Source organism: Rana temporaria, chromosome 2, assembly GCF_905171775.1.
Source record: "Rana temporaria chromosome 2, aRanTem1.1, whole genome shotgun sequence".
NCBI lineage: Eukaryota > Metazoa > Chordata > Amphibia > Anura > Ranidae > Rana > Rana temporaria.
Genome location: NC_053490.1, coordinates 132635616 through 132657257, shown reverse-complemented (window position 1 = coordinate 132657257; position 21642 = coordinate 132635616). Strand labels below are relative to the sequence as shown.

At 44.2% G+C, this 21642-nt stretch overlaps 1 protein-coding gene across 1 annotated transcript in view; it reads right to left on the bottom strand.

The window, feature by feature from the left end:
• CDK2 (cyclin dependent kinase 2) overlaps window positions 1-21404 on the bottom strand; it is a 30793-nt gene extending 9389 nt beyond the window's left edge. The window contains 4 exon segments of the mRNA XM_040341077.1: window positions 1963-2083; window positions 13162-13239; window positions 21144-21235; window positions 21237-21404. Coding sequence (XP_040197011.1) covers window positions 1963-2083; window positions 13162-13239; window positions 21144-21235; window positions 21237-21260 — 315 coding nt within the window. The 5' untranslated portion in view covers window positions 21261-21404.
• Between the last annotated feature and the right edge of the window lie 238 nt (window positions 21405-21642).

Below are 21642 nucleotides of genomic sequence, written 5' to 3'. Positions count from 1 at the left end.
CAATATTCCTTTTACACAAACCAGTTGTCGGCTCTTCTCTCCTCTTGCAGTCAGAATGAGGAAAGGAGTGTCGATAACTGGCTGTTTACATCCGTGATCAGCTAGGATTGGACACAGTTGATCGCGTGGTAAAGAGCCACAGATTGGCTCTTTACCACAATCTGTCATCAGCAGTGTCTAGAGCACACTAATGACAGAGCGTGCTGCCCACGCCCTGCAGTGGGTACAATCGCATGACGCCTCCCAGAACTAGCCGAATGCTCTTTAGCGCGGTCGGCAAGTGGTAAAGACTTATTTATTTTTTTCCTATAAATTTATATTCATAAGTGCAGATACATATTTCAAACTCATTCTCAAAACAAAAATGTTGTCACATCGTTCAAGTAAACTTTATTAATTTATATGCGTGTAACACACAATACAGTAAAACCTTGGATTGTGAGCATAATTTGTTTCAGAGACATGCTTGTAATACAAAGCACTTGTATATCAAAAGCAAATTTCCTCATAAGAAAGAATGGAAACTCAAATGATTTGTTCCACAACCATTTATTCATAAGTCCTTCAGTCTATAGTCCATATAAAAAGATTGTAGCAATGTGATGGGTTGTGCAACCATAAAATGTCCATCCACAAGGGGATTAGAGGCAAAATCCAGCAGGAGCTACAGATTATAAACAAGAAGAGAGGCACCTCGAAGTGTAGCAATATGTTGCTAAATGTTGTACCTTCATTAAATGTAACCATATTGCTACACTTATGAGGGCCCTGTACACATGATCAGGATTTCCGATGGGATAAAATCTGATGGAATTTTCCGTCGGATTTCCGTTCAAGCTGTCTTGCATACACACTGTCAGACCAAATTCCGACCGTCAAAAACGCAGTGACATACAACACCAAGACGGAGATGAGAAAAATTAAGTTCAATGCTTCAGAGCATGCGTCGACTTGATTCTGAGCACGCGTGTTTTTTTCTCCGCTGGAGTTCCACACAACCGGAATTTCCGATGGGATTTTGTTCCCCCCCCCCCCCCCCCCATCTAAAAAAAAAAAAACAAAAAAAACACACAACCTGTTCTATTTCTAAACTCCAATGGAAAAAAAGTCAGATGGGGTCCACACACGGTCGGAGTATCTGATGAAAAAAATTGTCGGACTTCTTTCATCGGAAATTCTGATCGTGTGTACAAGGCATTAGAGGCGCCTCTCTTCTCTTTTATACTCAGTTGTGACATAACGCTACTCTTATATCAAGACATTGCTTGTATATCAAGTCAAATCCATTTAAAAAATGTTGCTCGTCTTGCAAAACGCTCTCAAACCAATGTTTTACTGTATCTTTATATGCTCCATACACTATGTTCCTTCCGCATGAAATTAGGATTTGACGCTAAAATCCTCAACCTAATTTGGGCAACAGAAAATAGCCACTGATTACTGTATAAAGGTCACTGGCAGGGAAGGGGTTAACACTAGGGGGACAATCAAGGGGTAAACTGTTCCCTAGGCAGGTGTTTCTAACTGTGGGGGCAGTGTACTGAGACTAGGAGGCGGCGAGAGATCGCTGTTCCTGATCCTATGATCAGCAGATCTCTCTACTTACGTCAGAACGGGGATCTGTCTGTTGACATTGACAGATCCCCTGGCTCTCTGAGGAGTGAGCGCGGGTAACCGGCGGACATCGTGTCCTCCGGCGCCGCACGCATCGTTTTTTAAAGCGTCGGACGTAAACCTACATCGATTCACTCAGCCGTGCCAACCTGCTGCAGGATAACGATGGCGGCTGGTCGAAAAGCATTTAAAAACGCCTATAAATGAAAACGTGGCTAAAAAAAAAAAAAAAAAAACTCCCAAATGCTCCTAAACATCCGTTTACCAGCAGCAGCGTACATGAAGTGTTAGGAATATGTCAGACAATAAACCACATTGTCTTTAGTTTTAGTAGAAGAACAAACTCACTTTAACAAGAGCCAATGGGATTCCTGGGATAGTAGAGCCGTCCATAAACTTCTTCAAATCTTGGTTGAGAAACTCAAATACAAGGTAGAGTTTATTTTCTGTGTGAATTACATCCAATAGCCTAAAAATCATATCAATAACAAAGTCAAACACAGAAAGACGAAATACACTTTATTTGCCATATGTTCCATCTGATATCATCCTGTACTAATGGCTTACAGGTACAGAAAAACACATTTAGATCATGTGTTTAGCACTTTAAAAGCAGGTTCAAGGGCAGGTCAAACAGGAAAAATACATAAAAACTTCTAGCTGACATTTCACAGTATAGTTCTTTTCTTCCATGTAAAATAGTGTTTTATGTATTTTTCCTGTTTGACCTGCCAACTCAGATTTTTTTATTTTAACATAGAGATTAACTTTCAAGTTAGATCCGCTTACAACATTTTATACATTTGAACAACATCAAAAAGTTAATTTCAGTAATTCAAAAAGTGAAACTCATTTTATATAGGATTCGTTACCAGTGTTAATTTAGTCAACTAAAACAATTGAGAGGACTAAAACGGCATATTAGTCAAGACAAAGACAAACTTATTTGAAATTTGACATCAAAATGAACACTAGTCTGTAGTGCATGCCAACATAAATAATAACATTCAATTTTTCACTCCAGCAGTAAATGAGTTTGGAAACTGTAGAGAAATGCTTAAAGTGGAGGTTCACCCGGAAATGACAATTTTTAACATTAGATTGAGGCTTGTTTTGTCAAGGGGAATCGGGTGTTTTTTTTAAATCGAAGCAGTACTTACCGTTTTAGAGAGCGATCTTCTCCGCCGCTTCCGGGTATGGTCTTCGGGACTGGGCATTCCTTCTTAATTGACAGTCTTCTGACGGTCGCATCTATCGCGTCACGATTTTCTGAAAGTAGCCGAACGTTGGTGCGCAGGCGCCGTATAGAGCCGCACAGACGTTCGGCTTCTTTCGGCTACTCGTGACGCGATGGATGCGACCGTCGGAAGCCTGTCGGAAGACTGTCAATCAAGAAGGAATGCCCAGTCCCGAAGACCATACCCGGAAGCGGCGGAGAAGATCGCTCTCTAAAACGGTAAGTACTGCTTCGTTTTTAAAAAAAACTACCCGATTCCCCTTGACAAAATGACCATGAATCTAATCTTAAAAAAAAAAAATTTAGGGGGAACTCCCGCTTTAACCACTTAAAGGGTCACTAAAGGAAAAAAAATTGTTTTGCTGAAATGACTGTTTACAGGGTATAGAGACATAAAAGTTAACTGATTCCTTTTAAAAATGATTACAAATAGATAAAAATCAATCATATAATGTGCCTGCAGGTTAGTTTCACTTTTAAACTGGTTTCATGTTCCTGTGAACTAGAGAGACACACAGAACAAAAACAAACAAATCCAGGGCAGTGTTTTGTTTTTAAAATGAATCCGATTGGTTCTGTTAAGTTATAGACACACAGTAATGACAGCTTAGACCACCGTGAAAAGCTCCCAGTACTGTGGTTATAAGGAAACAGACAACCAGGAAGTGTGGAGATCAGAGCAGAATTACAGCAACTTTAAAGCAAAAACGAACAATAAGGACATGAAACCAGGACTGCAGTAAGGTAAAGGAAGCTATTTAGCTTAAAAAAAAATATATATTTTAGTGATCCTTTAAGACCCGGACCTTTAGGCAGCTAAAGGACCCGGCCAGGTTTTGCGATTCGGCACTGCGTCGCTTTGACAATTGCGCGGTCGTGCGATGTGGGTCCCAAACAACATTGGAGTCCTTTTTTCCCCACAAATAGAGCTTTCTTTTGGTGGTATTTGATCACCTCTGCGGTTTTTATTTTTTGCGCTATAAACAAAAAGAGCGACAATTTTGCTAGAATAAATATCCCCCAGAAATTTATAAAAAAACATTTTTTTTCCCTCAGTTTAGGCTGATATGTATTCTACCTATTTTTTGGTAAAAAAAAAAAAAAAAAAAAAAAATCACAATAAGCGTCTATCGGTTGGTTTGCGCGAAATTTATAGCGTTTACAAAATAGGGGATAGTTTTATTGCATTTTTTTTTTTTACTACTAATGGCGGCGATCAGCGATTTTTTTCATGACTGCGACATTATGGCGGACACTTCTGACACATTTTTGGGACCATTGTCATTTTCACAGCAGTCCCGAAGCTTCGGACCACATCACGCGCCTGCGACCCACGGCTGGGTACTAGCACAGGACGTACGTGCATGTACCCAGCCGTGCCATTCTGCCGACGTAAATGTGCAGGAGGCGGTCCTTAAGTGGTTAAATAATGCATTACAATTTAACTACACCCATTCAATTTTAGATGACTAAAATTATTTTTAATCGACTAACTACGACTAAAACAATTGCTGAAGACTAAAAACGCCATTTTAGACCCAAGACTAAAACTAAATCAAAATTTGCTGCCAAAATTAAACACTGTTCATTGCACACAGAGTGATACTCATATACAATGGGGATCGAAAGGTAAAAGTTTGTGTTAATGTGCATAACGAAGCCAAGGAAATATGGAAAAATCTCCAAAAGGCATCAAATTACAGATTAGACATTCTTATAATATGTCATAAAAAATTCGACAAATTCAACAAAAAAATGGCATCTGCAAAAGTTTGGGCACCCTGCAGAATTTATAGCATGCACTGCCCCCTTTGCAAAGCTGAGACCTGCCAGTGTCATGGATTGTTCTCAATCATCGTCTGGGAAGACCAGGTGATGTCAATCTCAAAGGTTTTAAATGCCCAGACTCATCTGACCTTGCCCCAACAATCAGCACCATGGGTTCTTCTAAGCAGTTGTCTAGAAAACTGAAAATAGTTGACGCTCACAAGGCTGGAGAAGGCTATAAGAAGATAGCAAAGCGTTTTCAGATGTCAATATCCTCTGTTCGGAATGTAATTAAGAAATGGCAGTCATCAGGAACAGTGGAAGTTAAAGCAAGATCTGGAAGACCAAGAAAAATATCAGACAGAACAGCTCACAGGATTGTGAGAAAAGCAATTCAAAACCCACGTTTGACTGCACGATTCCTCCAGAAAGATCTGGCAGACACTGGAGTTGTGGTACACTATTCCACTATAAAGAGATACTTGTACAAATATGGTCTTCATGGAAGAGTCACCAGAAGAAAACCTCTTCTACGTCCTCACCACAAAAAATCAGCGTTTGAACTTTGCAAAACATATAGACAAGCCTGATGCATTTTGGAAACAAGTTCTGTAGACTGATGAGGTTAAAACAGAACTTTTTGGCCGGAATGAGCAAAGGTACGTTTGGAGAAGAAAGGGCACAGAATTTAATGAAAAGAACCTCTGTCCAACTGTTAAGCATGGGGGTGGATCAATCATGCTTTGGGGTTGTATTGCAGCCAGTGGCACAGGGAACATTTCACGAGTAGAAGAAAAAATGGATTCAATAAAATTTCAGCAAATTTTGGATGGTAACTTAATGCCATCTGTGTAAAAGCTGAAGTTAAAGAGAGGATGTCTTCTACAAATGGATAATGATCCTAAACACACCTCAAAATCCACGGGGGATTACATCAAGAGGCGTAAACTGAAGGTTTTGCCATGGCCTTCACAATCTCCTGACCTCAACATAATTGAAAATCTATGGATAGATCTTAAAAGAGCAGTGTGTGACAGACAGCCCACAGATCTTAAAGAACTGGAAGACTTTTGTAAGGAAGAATGGGCAAAGATACCTCAAACAAGAATTGAAAGACTCTTGGCTGGCTACAAAAAGCATTTACAAACTGTGATACTTGCCAAAGGGGGCAGTACAAGATATTAACTCTGCAGGGTGCCCAAACTTTTGCAGACGCCATTTTTTTGTTTTCTGTCATTTTGAAAGTGCAAATGATGGAAATAAAATCTAACCTTTTTTGACATATTATAAGAATGTCTAATCTGTAATTTGATGCCTTTTGGAGATTTTTCCCATCTTTCCTTGGCTTCGTTATGCACATTAATACAAATTTTTACCTGGGGTGCCCAAACTTTCGATCCCCACTGTATTTCAAGCATTTCTTTATTTAAAATTTTGACTTACTGCTAGTAAAAACCCAGAATTCAGTATCTCAAAATTAGAATTTTGTGAAAAAGGTAGGCAATATTGTAGGGGGGGGGGGATCATTTAAAGGCAAATCCACTTTGCACTATTCCGATTGAGACGGGACGCCAGAAGGTCCACGTCTGGAGTGCCCCATTTTTGGCACAAACTCTGAAACACCTTCGGGTGGAGTGACCACTCTCCTTGGTCCAATGTTTGGCGACTTAGGTAGTCGGCTTGTCAATTCTGTATTCCCGGAATGTACACGGCCGACAGAGCCGGAACGAACCTTACGGTCCACCGAAGGATGTGCGCGACCTCCCTTGCTGCAGCTGAGCTCCGTGTGCCTCCCTGATGATTGATGTACGCCACGGCCGTGGCCGGACTGGATCCTGACCGGTCGGTCCTGCAGCTCCAGGGACCACCTGGCAAGGCACAACTTGATTGCTCGGAGCTCCAGTATATTGATTGGCAGGCGGGACTCCTGAGTCCAGCGCCCCTGGGCTGACTGGGTGCCCCAAATGCCCCCCAGCCGGAGAGGCTGGCATCCGTCGTGACCACTGTCCAATGGCACGGCAGAAACGACTTCCCGGTCCGAAGCACCGGAGACGAAAGCCACCACACCAGGGAAGACTTGACCAGAGGGCTCCACTAGGGCCTTCTTTGAGGACTGGTCCGCAGACCAGCACTTCAGCCACACAAGGCGGCGTATTACCACCGCGGAGGCCCTGGAAAGCAAGGGAAGCGTATCCAGGGCCGACTCACAGACAAACTTTAGACCCTGAACCAATTGTTCAGCCAGGTCCTTACAGGTCTCAGAAGCATCCTGCGCCTCCAGCTCCTGCAGCAACAACTTTGCCTGTTCAATCAGTGTCTGCGACACCAGAGTCCCGGCCAAAACTGGTCTCGCAGCCGAACCCACTACTGTGAACATGGAGCGGGCCACAGCCCCCACTCTCCTATCTGCGGGGTCCTTAAAAGCAGGAGCCCCTTCCACAGGCAATGTGGTGGCCTTACTCAATCTGGACACGGGAGGGTCCACTGATGGAAGAGAGATCCATTTTTTTCAAAAAGTCCTCCTCAAAGGGATAACGGACCGCAAAGTATTTTGGCGAATCCCATTCCTTGTATAACAATTTGTCCAAATATGGAATACAAGGAAACACCTTAGTGGTGCGGGGAGGCTTGAGGAAACCCAAAAGGGACCGGCACATCCGATGCCTCCGCCAAATCCTAAAGCTTCTGAGTATCACGCACCACAGAGATAAGAGCTCCAACAAATTCCTCATCATTCACTGACCCTGAAGCAGAGTCATCCTCACAGTCCGTGTGGGTTAAGCCTGCATCATCTGACATGACAGAACCACAGCCAGAAGCAACTGCAGGATATGATTCTGTGTCAGAAACGTCCTCAGAAGCAGGCTCAGGGAGGGGGCGCTTTTTACCCCCCTTCTGGCCACTTGTCGCTTCAAACCTGGCGAGAAACGCCTCAAGGACAGCCGACATTGCCTCAACAGATGCGACAGGGGCAGGGGGATTAAGGGTTAACTCAGGCATTGTTGGGGCAGAAGCACCAGGTTCAGGCTCCATGATGCCCCACCGCTGTGTCACCCAGCACTGCAAAGCAGAGCAACCCACCGGTCACTTCCCGGCTGCAAATATAGAAGGCAGAGGCCCCCAGGGAACTCACCACCCCACCCGGTTGCAGCGTGAGCTGAAAAACTGAGGTGTGCTCTGAAGTGCTGGCAGCGCTGCATTTGTCACCTCAGGAATGATTTGCGGTCTTTTGCAGCGCTATCACCGTCACAAGAGGCCCAGACATTTCTTAGATGGCCGCCCGTCTGAGGTAAAAAGGCACCTGAGGGCTACAAGAAAATGGCCCGCCCAGCTATGTAAACCGCGACCACGGCAAATGGCGGCAGTGCGCAGTTTTAAAAATCCCCAGTGACGCACAAAACACACAGCAGCACCCTCCATAAGTAAAAAACACAGCCCCCCGCAACACACGGTCCCCGGTGGCAATAAAAAGACCCCAGGAGGCCCCCCTCACAGCCGCTACCCAGTAAGGGAAAAGAGGTAGAGGAAGGGGAGAGAGGAAAGCAGGGCGGACCCTCAGTCGACCTCCCAGGAAAAATACCAGCCATACCACCATGTCAAGGCAAGGGGCCACTACTTACCCGTGCTGCGACCACTGGCTGGAGGTATCCCGGACAGAACCAACGTCCGCTAAACGGCATGGCTGTCAGCCAGACACACTGTGACAAGGCCATAGAGACCGGTCATATGTGTGTCCTGGAACATGTAGTTCCCCGGCCACCCCTGGAGCAATGGGGCCTGTCGTGGACAACCCAGAGCTGAGCTGAGGGCCGGCACACGGTCGATGGCCGAACATGGGGGGGACTACAAGAGTCAAGACCCAGCCTGTCACCCAGTCGGCAGTTGATAGACAGAAGGCCTGTGCTCTCCTGACATTAGGCAGAAAGAAACTGGAGCAGCTGAGGCAGAGTGTGTGGGTTATACCTGGGGGACCATGCCCCCTGGGGAGGAGCTGTGCTGAGGAAAGTGTTGTTAACACTAAGGCTTCATTTCCACTGGCTTTTTTACAGCCACTGTTGTTAGCCTTTTTTACAGCTTAAAAACGCCTGTCCATGTTTATTTTGTAAAAAAAAAAAAAAATTTTTTTTTGTGAGCTGCAGCTTTAAAAATGCTGCGGTAGGTTTTTTGAGCGTTTTCGCGCGTTTAACGTCTGGCGTTTTTACAGCTCTACTCTGGAGCTTCAGAACGCCCTGGTCCTGCGTTTTTTTTACAGCTCAAAAACGTCTATGCCATTTGCAGCTCAAAAACGCCTATGTGGGCATGATGCCATAGAATAACATGGACAGGCGTTTTTTAAGCTGTAAAAAACGCTCAGAAAAGTGGCTGTAAAAAACGTCAGTGGAAATGAAGCCTTAAAGTGCTTTTTTTCTGCCCAACTCTCCTGGAAGGAAGCGGATATAACCCCAAGGTCAAAGGCTGCTGTGTCCGTCCATGAACGGAAGAGAAATTACTTTTTTTTTTTTTAAAAAACTTTATTAACCGATTAATCGAAACAATAAATCGGCCAACTAATCGATTATGAAAATAATCGTTGGTTGCAGCCCTACAACGGAGTTTTAGCTTTCACAGTTATTTTCAACACAAAACGGAGCTTATGTCCTTAAATACAGTATATGTAAATCCGACGGACTTGTTTACATGTTAAATTTTAAAAGCAGCAGCAAACCTTGCATGCTTGCTAATGTGACAAAACACCTTTAATTTTCACATTTAGCAAGCATGTAAGTCAGCAGGTTTGCTGCGGCTTTGAAAATTTAACATGTAAACAGTCCGTCAGATTTACATATTCAGGGCCAGATTCACAAAGACTTACGACGGCGCATCTCCAGATACGCCGTTGTAAGTCCGAATGGCCGCCGTTGTATCTATGCGCCTGATTCATAGAATCAGTTACGCATAGATTTGGCCAAGATACGAGCGGCGCAAGTCTCCTACACCCTCGTATCTTGGGGTGCATATTTATGCTGGCCGCTAGGTGGCGCTTCCGTTGATTTCCGTGTTGAATATGTAAATGAGCAAGATACGCCGATTCACGAACGTATGTCCGTCGCAATTAGTTATGCAGTTTACGCAAGACATACGCCGGCGTAAAGATAAAGCTGCTCTCTAGGTGGCGCAGCCCATGCAAAGTATGGACGTCGGAACAAGCGTATCTTTTTACGTTGTTTGCGCAAGTCGTACGCGAATAGGGCTGTGCATAAGTTACGTTCACGTCGTAGGCAGTGTTGACGTATCTTAGGCATTCTATCCGACGCATGCGCACTGGGATACGTCCAGGGACGGCGCATGCGCCGTTCGTTCAAAACGTCATTTACGTGGGGTCATGCTTTATTTACATAAAACACGCCCACCTCTTCACAATTTGAATTAGGCGCGCTTACGTCTGCACATTTACGCTACGCCGCCGTAACTTAGGACGCAAGTGCTTTGTGAATACAGCACTTGCCTCTCTAAGTTGCGGCGCCGTAGAGTAAATACGATACGCTACGCCCGCCCACACTTACGCCGCCCTACGTGAATCTAGGCCACTGTATTTAAGCACATAAGCTCCGTTTTGTGTTGAAAATAACTTTAAATAAATACATTTGAGAATCGCGATCTTCATTTTATGCAAAAAAAAAAAAAAAAATTGCGATTCTCATTTTCCCCCAGAATCTTGCAGCTCTAGTGTCGAAGAATAAAAAATAAAATTGATTGATTGCATGCCATTTAGAAAGAGAGTCTATTATACCCCTAAAAAAGTTTAAACTTGGGTGGAGACAAGATGAAGCGTGCCCTAGGTGCAAGGCGACAGGAGATTTTATTCACATGGAGTGGAAATGCCCGAAATTATTTAGATATTGGGTGGAGATTTATATGGGAAGTTTGTGAGGATGTGGAAGCTTTGGTTGGACAAGATGGAGTGTCCCCCATGAGGGGATGGTGGTGAGCGGATGAGAGTTTTTCTTTTGCTCCTTGTAATGTATCTCTTTTTTCTATTTGAAAAACAATAAAAAAGTATTTAAAGTAAAAAAAAAACGACAATATAACATACTACCAAATACTAACTAACAACAGGATAGTGCATTTTAAATATTCCCATCCTATGACTAAGTGACGTGTGGTGTCACGATACGTGTGAGGAAGGAGGGTTGCTGGTGACGTCATCCGCTCGTGGCCGCAGAGCGGAGACACTCTGTTTACTACACGCGCTGTTGATACAGCTCTGTCTGTAAGTGATACTTGTTTCTTTTTAAATAAATTGCTAATGATTTTACACTATGGAGGCTTCCCTATCTTCTGTTTGAGTGCCATCGCTGGGACCTTGTGAGCCGTCTTGTGTGGGACTAGTAACAGCAGGCTGGCTGTGGGATACTCCGTTATCAGCAATATTATAGCTTGTGGAAACACTTATATCTACACTACAGATTGTCTGGCATTTGTGTTTGCAAGCACGTGTGCACGTATATTATCTTGCACTGAAGCAGTTTCTGTGGAATTTGATTTGGAGCACTTATGCACAAAAATCTATGACTGTTATTTCATTTTATTTTGCACGATTGTGCACTGGACACGTTTTTTTAATTTTTATATTTTATGACACAAATTTTTTGTTCAAATCCCGGGTGGATTTTATGGACACCTTCACTGCAGACATTTTATGGACTGGGTCGCGTTCACCCATGCATGTTGAACATTTCTTTTTTAAATTAATTTTTGCTTATAATATTTTATTGAAGTATATTCACTGTGGTTGTTACATACCATTGCACATTTAATGGATGGAGCACTTTATTAATTTTTTATTCACAATTTATATCACTATTTCATATGTTTTATGAAGAATTTATTGCTGAGCAATATTTGAACACTTCAGGACTATTTTATTGTGTTCACCTCTTCAACACTGTGCTTTTATTGGCACGTTTGTTTACTTGAATAGGGATATTCTTATTATTACTTCACTCCCATCACCGTCTACATTATGTATTGATGTTGGGCGGTTTTCTTGGATTACATCTGGAGTGAACATTTGTAGACACACAGGAAGTGGTGGATTTAATTTGGTCCCACAATTTTTTCCATCATCAGGAATTTTTATTATTGATTATTTAGTTTTAATTATTAATTGCAAGCGCCATTACACCCCCCTTATTTTCAATCTGTTATCAGTGTGTGAGCACTATTAGTTGTGGCTGCTGCTTGTTAGTTACATTATTTTATCTATTTTAGTTTAGCTTTATGTGCCCTTTTCAGGTTGGTTTTGCGCATTAGTTCCCCCCCATTTTTTTACTCAATGATTATAGTAGCCACAGCCATCCAGGAGGGGCGAAGCCTGATCTCCCATGCAGCCCTGTATGCCCAGAAGTCACAACCGCAGGGAATGTGCACACTGGCCACACAGCAGGTGAAGTCACCCAGCGGCGTGTCCACTGGGCATGCGCAACACAGGCAACCTCACTGTGCAGCCGTGCCTCCACCCCAGTGCGACCCACGCCCATTATTTGCACTTAATTTTTCTCTCGGCAGAATGCCAAAATTTCGGTGCAACTCTAATTACAGGTTTTTTTTTGTTATCTGCTTTAGCCTTCCAATGCTACTTACTGCTATGGCCAGCTATAGATGGGTGGTGGACACGTTTATGTTTCACCTGTGGTGCTTGTATTGGTCCAGCAACACACCAACACCTTTGCAGCCATTGTGCTATATGCTGGGTGTTTGGTGTGCTCCTGTACCTTTAAAGGTGGGGTTTCTCCCTTTCAGTCCACCTGCCCCTATCTATCCATTAAAATGCATGTGTCTCCATTGTGGGGACACTCACTGTTTAGTGTTAGGACCACAGATTACAGGGTGGCCTTGGCGCGGCTCTGTGGCTCACGCATGCGTTTGCAAATGCGTGCGGAACAAAACCCCTGTTTTTTAACGCATACTGTTAGACAGGTTAATTGGTTGTTCTGCGAGCTGGTCGGTAAGTAGGCTTGGTTATTCCCTGGGCATTCCCCAGGTTTTTTTGTTATCTAATTACAGGAACCTAGTGGCAGCAAATGATAGAGGTCTTTGGAAATGCTTGGTGTGTGGCTATCTTGTGAGCCTCTGACCCAGAAAGAAAAAAAAGTTTGCTTTCTGCAGTATTGTTCTGTGTCAGTAAGGCCTTGGTTACAATTGTGGTTTGAGGTGGTAAAAACTGCAGTTGACAGGGCTATACCAATAATGAATATGAATATATGAATAAAATCCAACACTTGCAATGATTTGAGGGGGCAAACTGGCAAATCGATAAAAACAAGCGAACAGGCAACACTGTTAAAATTCAGACAGATCAAAGAAACCACTTCACTGGGTGCTGGTGTGTAATAAGATGACCAACCCAATATGGCTTCACACATTTGACATTAAACATGCACTGAGCAAGCACAAGGAAAGCATGCCAAGCATCCCTCTACAGATTGTGGCTAAAAATACGATTTTATTTTAAATAAAATGATCACATTTGGGATGTTTCTATAATTTTTAGATTTACCTACTTGACTATGTTAGGATGACTGAGTTCTTTAAGGAGAGAAATTTCTCGAATAGCTGTGCTTGGGACCCCTTCTGTCTCCCTAGAGAAGGAAAAACAAAAACGGTGTTAAAAATTTGAAGCACCTCAATATAATGAATATATAAATTAAGAGCGCCTTTGGATATAAATACTGTATTTATTGGCGTAAACACTCACATTTTTTACCCTGAAAATAGAGGGTACACGGTGCCTGCGTGTTATACGCAGGGGGCTGTGAAAGTGTTGTCCTGAAACTTCCCTCTTAAAGTTAGGGTGCGTGTTATACGCCGATAAATATGGTAAGTACTAAAGTGACAATATCAGCTGCAAAATAAACTTGCTAAAAAAAAGGCAACAGTGAGAGAAGAAGATTGCGCTAGAAATAGTCTAATATAAGTACTGGACAAAACAATATCAAACAGAGATATAGATATAGAGATATTATATATACATACATACATACATACATACACACACACACACACACACACACACACACACACACATTATATATCACTGGATATTAGATCATCAACAGTCCCATATGGTACTTGTGCTCAATAGATGTCTCCTATGGGTTGGTGCTCAGGACTGGGTGCCCCACATAGGTGGTCAACACCCAGGGGTGAGTGTACATCTATCGCTAGTATAGTCTGGTAAGCATGTGGGGATACCCCAAAATCAATCCTGGGGTATTGGAAGTCTGGAAGTTGAGATGAGCCTCATAGGGATGATAAGAACAGGAAGAGAGCCCTCATTGCACAATGCTGTATAAATAATTATTTATTCCACAAATATAAAAAGTTCACCCTTACATTGCTGATGCCTGATAGTCCCTGGCACCCCGGCGTGTATAGCAGGTGATTAAAATAAAGGGTAATCGGCCCTGGAACGAAAAAGCCCCTGTATTCGGCGTCCTGGTGCACGATTCCCTGGTAGATTGAATGGGCGGAAGTAATGCGATGACGCGTAAGACCTCAACGTTTTGCCCAATCACAAAGTCATCATCAGATAGTAGTCCACTTCTTGATGTGAACTTTTTATACTGTGGAATAAATAATTATTTTATACGGCATTGCGGCAATGAGGCTGCAACTAGTCGCATGAAACCCATATGGGTCTCCTGCAGCTTAACGCAAGCGGTCCCTTATACAAGTGCGAATGGGGCCCAACACAAAACACAAATTCTGGATTCTGCATTCAGAATGTCTATGGCCATTGGGGTCCATTTAATAAAGAAATGGAGGCTGTTCAGTTTGCATGTGTAGCGCTATACAAGTCACTCATTCATTCATTATTTTTAAAAAGGTGAACTTATCCTTAACCACATTAATACAGGGCACTTTCGTCCTCTTCCTGTCCAGGCCATTTTTCAGCTTCCAGTGCTGTTACACTTTGAATGACAATTACACATAATCCCCCCCCCCCCCACATAGAGCTCTCTTTTGGTGGTATTTAACACTGTTTCCCAACCGCCCACTGTACTTTAACAGTGGGGTGGGAGCTTCGTCATTCTGAGTGAACGTACCGGTATATCACTCAGAACGGGTGGCTGCGCGATCCTGTGATCTTCCGATACAGCCCATCACAGATCGGGATATGGGGCTGTGACAGTGTAATCAGCTGTCAATCACAGCCCAGCCTTCACAGGGTAAACAGAGACATGTGTCTCTGTCAGTTCTCCCCACTGAGCTCAGTGTTGCTTAGAGTGGGGAGGTGGGGGGCTGGAGCCTGTGCTGACAGCTCTGTGTAAAAGGGACAATTTTACACAGAGAGCTGTCACAGATGACGCAGACTGCAAGCCATCCCCACACAGTAACCAAGCACCACTGTTGTCCCTGTCCCATAAACATCTTCCCAAGTGTCCCGATGAACAGCTGTACCAGTGTATAAAACATCTGTCAGTGTCCCATGAACCAGTGCACAAAAACATTTGCAATATCAACATCTGTCAGTGTCCACCAGTGGACGATCAACATCGTACAAGTGCACAAAAAACATCTGTGACCAGTGTCCCACCAAAAAAAAAAAAAAAAAGTTGTTCCCATATGTAAAATGGTGATCGGACCACATGCGAAATATTACTGCGGAAAGTCAGAGCGAGAGCAATAATTATAGCACCAGACCTCCTGTGTAACTCTAAACTGGTAACCAATAAAGGCTATAAAGCGTTGCCTATACAGATTTTTAAATACCAAAGTTTGTTGCCATTTCAAAAGTGTGCACAATTTTAAATCGTGACATGTTTGGTATCTATTTACCGGGCGCAACACCATATTTTACCAAAAATGTGGGTATTATATTGTGTCTGTGTGCACTGAAATTCATTAACCACTTAAGACCTGGACCATTATGCAGGTAAAGGACCTGGCCAGGTTTTGCGATTCAGCACTGCGTCGCTTTAAACTGACAATTGCGCTGTGGCTCCCAAACAAATTGGCGTCCTTTTTTCACCACAAATAGAGCTTTCTTTGGTGGTATTTGATCACCTGTTTTTATTTTTTGCGCAATAAACAAAAATAGAGCGACAATTTTGAAAAAAAAAAAAAAACAATATTTTTTACTTTTTGCTATAATAAATACCCCCCAAAAAAGATATAAAAAAAACAAAACATTTTTTTCTCAGTTTAGGCCGATACGTATTCTTCTACATTTTGGTAGAAAAATAAAAATTGGTTTGCGCAAAATTGATAGCGTTTACAAAATAGGGGATAGCTTTATGGCATTTTTATTAATATTTTTTTTTTTTACTACTAATGGCGGCGATCAGCGATTTTTTTCGTGACTGCGACATTATGACGGAAACATCGGACAATTTTGACACATTTTTGGGACCATTGTCATTTTCACAGCAAAAAAATGCTAAAAAAATGCATGGTTTACTGTGAAAATGACAATTGCAGTTTTAGGAGGTTAACCACTAGGGGGCGATGTAGGGGTTATGTGTGACCTCATTATGTGTTTTTAACTGTAGGGGGCGGGGCTGGACGTGTGACGTCACTGATCGCCTTTCCCTATATCAGGGAACAGACGATCAGTGACATTGCCACTGTGAAGAACAGGGAAGATGTGTTTACACACACACCTCTCCCCATTCTTCAGCTCCTCTGACCGATCGCGGGACACCGGCGGCGATCGGGTCCACGGTGCTTCGCACCGAGTCACGGGCGCGAGCCCGCGGCTGGGCACTTGTGCATGTGCCCAGCCGTGCCATTCTGCCGCTGTAAATGTGCAGGAGGCGGTCCTTAAGTGGTTAAAATGTATTTATGCTTTAGTGTGTAAAATTGCATTTGAAAGACTGTTGCGCAAATACCGTGCAACATAAAAATTCACAAAAAAAACACCATTGTATTCTCTTGGGCCTCTGCTACAAAAATATATAATGTTTGGGGATCCAAGTAATTTTTTTTATTTTTTACAAAAAATACAGATTTTTACCATGCAAGACAAAATTACCGTAAGAAGGCCTGGTCTTTAAAGCAGAGTTCCACCCAAAATGGAACTTCCACTTTTCAGAATCTCCCCCCCTCCGGTGTCACATATGGCCCCTTTCAGGGGGAGGAGGAACAGATACCTGTGTAATCCAGGTATTTGCTCCCACCTCCGAGCATAGTCCGGTGTATCTACAGCCCCCCACTGTCTTCTGGGAGACACACAGGTTCCAGTGAGATCAAGCAGCGTGACTCGCGCATGCGCAGTAGGGAACCAGAAGTGAAGCCGCAAGGCTGCCGATATCGCGGGCGCCCAGAACAGTCAAGTGTCCATATATTAAAAGTCAGCAGCTGCAGTATTTGTACATTTTTTTTTTTTCCGGTGGAAACTCTGCTTTAAAGTGAATAATGCCTGAAGATACTCCTTGGACATTGCGCCTCTCTATGAGGCTAGGCGGTGAAAACATCTCACATGTGGTACAGTCATACTCAGGAGCGGTGATTTTACCGCTCCTTCCCATTGAAAACAATGGGACAACGTGGTAATAAAGTGACAGTGCTTTTGCGCTACTAAAGATCTTCAATGTAAAAAAACCCTAAACAAAATTGTGTAACAATAGGGTGCTGCAAAACCTAAAGTGTTACAGTACACAAAATAAGTAAATGCAATAAAGTGGAGTTCTGCGCACTCTAACACGCAGACGCGGTGAAAGAAAAATGAAAAATAAATATATAAAAAAATATATAAAAGTACCAGTCTGTAAAGACGTGAAAGAGAGCACAAATAAGCTCAAAATATCAAATACAAAAAATAAAAATACATAAAATGTTCAAAACTTCAAGGTAAAATAAATGACAATCCAATAAGGGTCACCAAGATATAACCGTGATAGATGACCAAAGTGGTATGAAAAATGTGTGTGAATAATAAAAATCAAGTGCTAATGTTCTTTATAACGTGGTAATACCAATGCAGAGGTGCATTGCCGGCAGTATTGACCATTTTTTGGCCACTAGCGGGGGTTAAAACCGTATCGCTAGCGGACGAATACCACTGCAATTTCGGCGGTATAGCGGCGCTATACCGCCACCGCAACTCCCCGCCCCGGTGTGAAAGAGCCCTCAGGGAGGAGTAGCAGAATGTGTTTTGGGGTGTAGTTGCAAGTATGCCTATGCTGTGTGTGAGAAATAACCTGTTAATATGACATTTTTGTGAGGGGAATTTTTTTTTAGAATTTCCTAATTTTCCAAAGAATTGAGTGAGAGAGAAAAAAAAAAAAAAAAAAAAAAAAAACTTGCCATGACTCTTACTAAATACCTTGGTCTGTCTACTTTCCAAAAATGGGTCATTTGGGGGCTATTTTACCGTGCGTGAGGAAAGGAATGGCGATAACTGGCAAGCGTGTTTACATGTGGTCAGCTGTGATTGGACACGGCTGATCACATGGTAAAGGGTCACTGCGATTGGCCTTATACTGTGATCTACTGTATTCCGAATGACAGGGAACGCACCGGGGGTGTGGTTCTGAGAGGACGTAAATGAATGCCCCCCCAGGAACAAAAGAGCCACTCTGTAGCCATTCTTTCGGCCATAGCGCGGGTCTGAAGTGGTTAAAGTCCGGTACCTATACCAATTGTATTTTAAAAAGTAGTAAAAAACGTAATTTCCACCAGGGACCCCTGCAGCTTTATGCTATAATGGGCTAGTATGTGCACCATGAGTACGGACTCATCTATCAAAGAAAGACCTCCAAGCATTGTGTTTTCTTCCAGTCTTCCTTTTGGGTTCGCTCTATTTGGCTGCTTGAATGTTCGGGCCACGATAACGTACGTCACTATGCATGTGCACATCCCCATAGCACAAAGCAGGTTGCCATAATGGACTGTGAGCTGCGTGTGCACAGCTCGGTGTACGTCTCCTCCGGAGATAGCTGATCACAGATCAGGGAAAGAGCCAATCAGCGGCTCTTTACCAAGTGATTAGCTGTGTCCAATCACAGCTGATCAAGGGTGTAAACACAAGCCAGTTTTTGGCATTTCCCTTCCTCCTGCTGACAGGAGGGGAGACTACCAGCTTGTGTGAAAGGGATATCTGCACTAATTATTAGTGCCCACTAGTACAGCCACCTCTTCAGTGCCCATCAGTGAAGGAGAAAAATTATCCATTTGCAAAATGTCATAACAACCCTTTAACCACTTCCATACCAGGCACTTACGCAGCTTCCTGCCCAAGCCAATTTTCAGCTTTCTGCGCTGTCGCATTTTGAATGACAATTGCGCGATCATGCTACGCTGTACCCAAACAATTTTTTTATCATTGTGTTCCCACAAATAGAGCTTTCTTTTGGTGGTATTTGATCACCTCTGCATTTTTTTTTTTTGCGCAACAACTAAAAAAAAAGACCGAAAATTTTGAAAATAAATAAAGTTTAGGTTTTTCTGTAATTTTTTTGTAAATAAGTACATTTTATTTTTTTATTACGGGGCACCGATGAGGCGGCACTGATGGGCACCGATGAGGTGGCACAGATAGGTGGGCGGTGGGCATGGATGGGCACTGATGGACACTGAGGGGTGGCACTGTTGGACACTGAGGGGTGGCACTGATGGACACTGAGGGGTGACACTGAGGGGTGTGCACTGATGGACACTGAGGGGTGGCACTTGTTTATTTACAATTTTTCCAATCAGTGCCCATATTTTTTACATGTGGATGGCCATCCACGTTTCCTCCAATTCCTGGTGGTCCTGGCGGCTTCCCTGTGGTCTAGTGTGGGCAACCGAGGGGGGGCTGCGCTGATAAACAATCAGCGTGAACCCCCCCCTGTCAGGAGAGCCGCCGATCGGCTCTCCTCGCGTCTATCAGACGCGAGTGAGGAAGAGCTGATCAACGGCTCTTCCTGTTTACATCGTGATCAGCCGTGATTGGACACGGCTGATCACGTGGTAAAGGCCTCCGCCGGAGGCTCTTTACCGAGATCAGAGATGCAGGGTGTCAGACAAACAACCCGCACCACCGATCGCCGCGCTGTGCGCCCCCCACAAGAGTGCGCCGGCATGAAATCCTGCAGGACGTCAATAGACGTCCAGTCGGGATTTCACAACCACTTCCCGGACGTCAATTGCTGTGGCATGACCGTGCAATTGTCATTCAAAGTGTGACAGCGCTGAAACGCTGAACATTGGCCTGGGCAGGAAGGTGGCAAAAGTGCCTAGTAGGCCAAGTTGTTAATACCGCTGCAAAAACAATCCCACTGAATGGAGAGTTATTACAGACTGGGGATCATTTGTGTCTTTTATATCTGCCTGGAGTTAAAGCGGTTCCTCCACCCTAAAGTGGAGTCCCCGCTGATCGGAACCCTCCCCCCCTCCGGTGTCCACATTTGACACCTTTCAGGGGGGAGGGGGGTGCAGACACCTGTCTAAAGACAGGTATTTGCACCCACTTCCGGCCACACGCTACGGGCGAAAGACGGGCATTCCGTCACATCCCGTCTGTCGCCCGTTGTGTGCTGGGAACACTCGGCTCCCAGCACACAGCGTGTGAGGCCAATCGGGCGGGCCCAGCGCGACTCGCGCATGCGCCGTAGGGAACCGGGCAGTGAAGCCGCAGCGCTTCACTTCCTGGTTCCCTCAGCGTGGATGGCGGGGGGAGCAGCAGAGTGACGAGCGATCGCTCTTGCTCTGCTGCGATCGGCGCTGGACTCCAGGACAGGTAAGTGTCCTAATATTAAAAGTCAGCAGTGCAGTATTTGTAGCTGCTGGCTTTTAATATTTTGTTCCCATGGCACAACCGCTTTAAGTGGCAGGAGGCTCATTAACAACACATCCGGTAACGCATACACAATGCAGTGCATTTTTTGTAAGGCACTGGCGTGGATTTTACACGTGTTGCATTTGTTTTTTGCCTGTTTACGCTTTGCGTGCATTTAAAACCGGTTGCGCAAAAAAAAAGTAGTGCATGTCGTATTTTTATTCCACACTGAGCAATTGCAAAGCAGCGCGCTGGTGTGAACTACATCCAAAGGGAATTATTGTTGTGGTTGCCATGCGTTGTGAATGAACCACAAGGGCCCACACAATGTGGGTATGCATTTTAACATGCAACCTTTTTAAAAAATTTAAACTTCACCAAGCTTGCATGCAAGATTTTGGTCAACATGTGTTGCACTAAAAGAAGAAAAAAAAGAAAGGGCCTGTTGTGTTCTTCAGAAATCAATGCTCTGGCTGGTGTGACTTGCTCCTATGCATTGGGGGGAACTTGGGAAAACTGGAGCAGGCAGAAGCTGGAACAGCCATGCATGGCAACCAATCAGCTTCTATCTTTTATTTACAAAGTTTAAGTGCACCAGTTGAAGAGAGAAGCTGATTGGTTGGCAGGCACAGCTACTCCACAGGTGAAGTCTGCTCCAGCTTCGATCCATTCCCTCTTATATACATGGCAGCCCCTAGTCACAAGGATCAACCTTATGCCAAGAAGCAAGGCTCAGTTCCGGGCCATGCTGGCACTTTCTCCCCCCCCCCCGGGACTCACGTGTCCAGGCGGATCTTCTTTAGCGCCACCACCTCTCCGGTCTCCCGGTTCCGAGCTTTGTACACCACCCCGTACGTGCCCTCCCCGATCTTTCTCCACTTTCTGGAAGTTATCCATGACGGGCGACACTGAGGTCCGCCACTACCGGGGCTGCCTGTACTCTCTGACCGAGGAGTCTTCCCTACAATACAGCACCCCGAAAACTTCCCGCCACCGGCGCCCAGCCACGCCTCTCTAACTCACGATTGGTCCGCAGGCACAAAAAAAATACAAACGGCGCCGAGTGACGTCATTTAGAGGATACCGGGGACAACATAAAGTTCTTAGCTGAGAGCCGTTAGGATTGCAACGGGACCTGGCTGTGTGTGTGGGGGTGGGGGCCTGACACCGGTACACGGATGTTCTGGAGTCTACGAGGGGACCGCCTCACACATGGCTGTACTGTGTGTAGAGGGGGACCTATAATCCCCCCTCCCCCATACATGTGTGTATAGGAGCC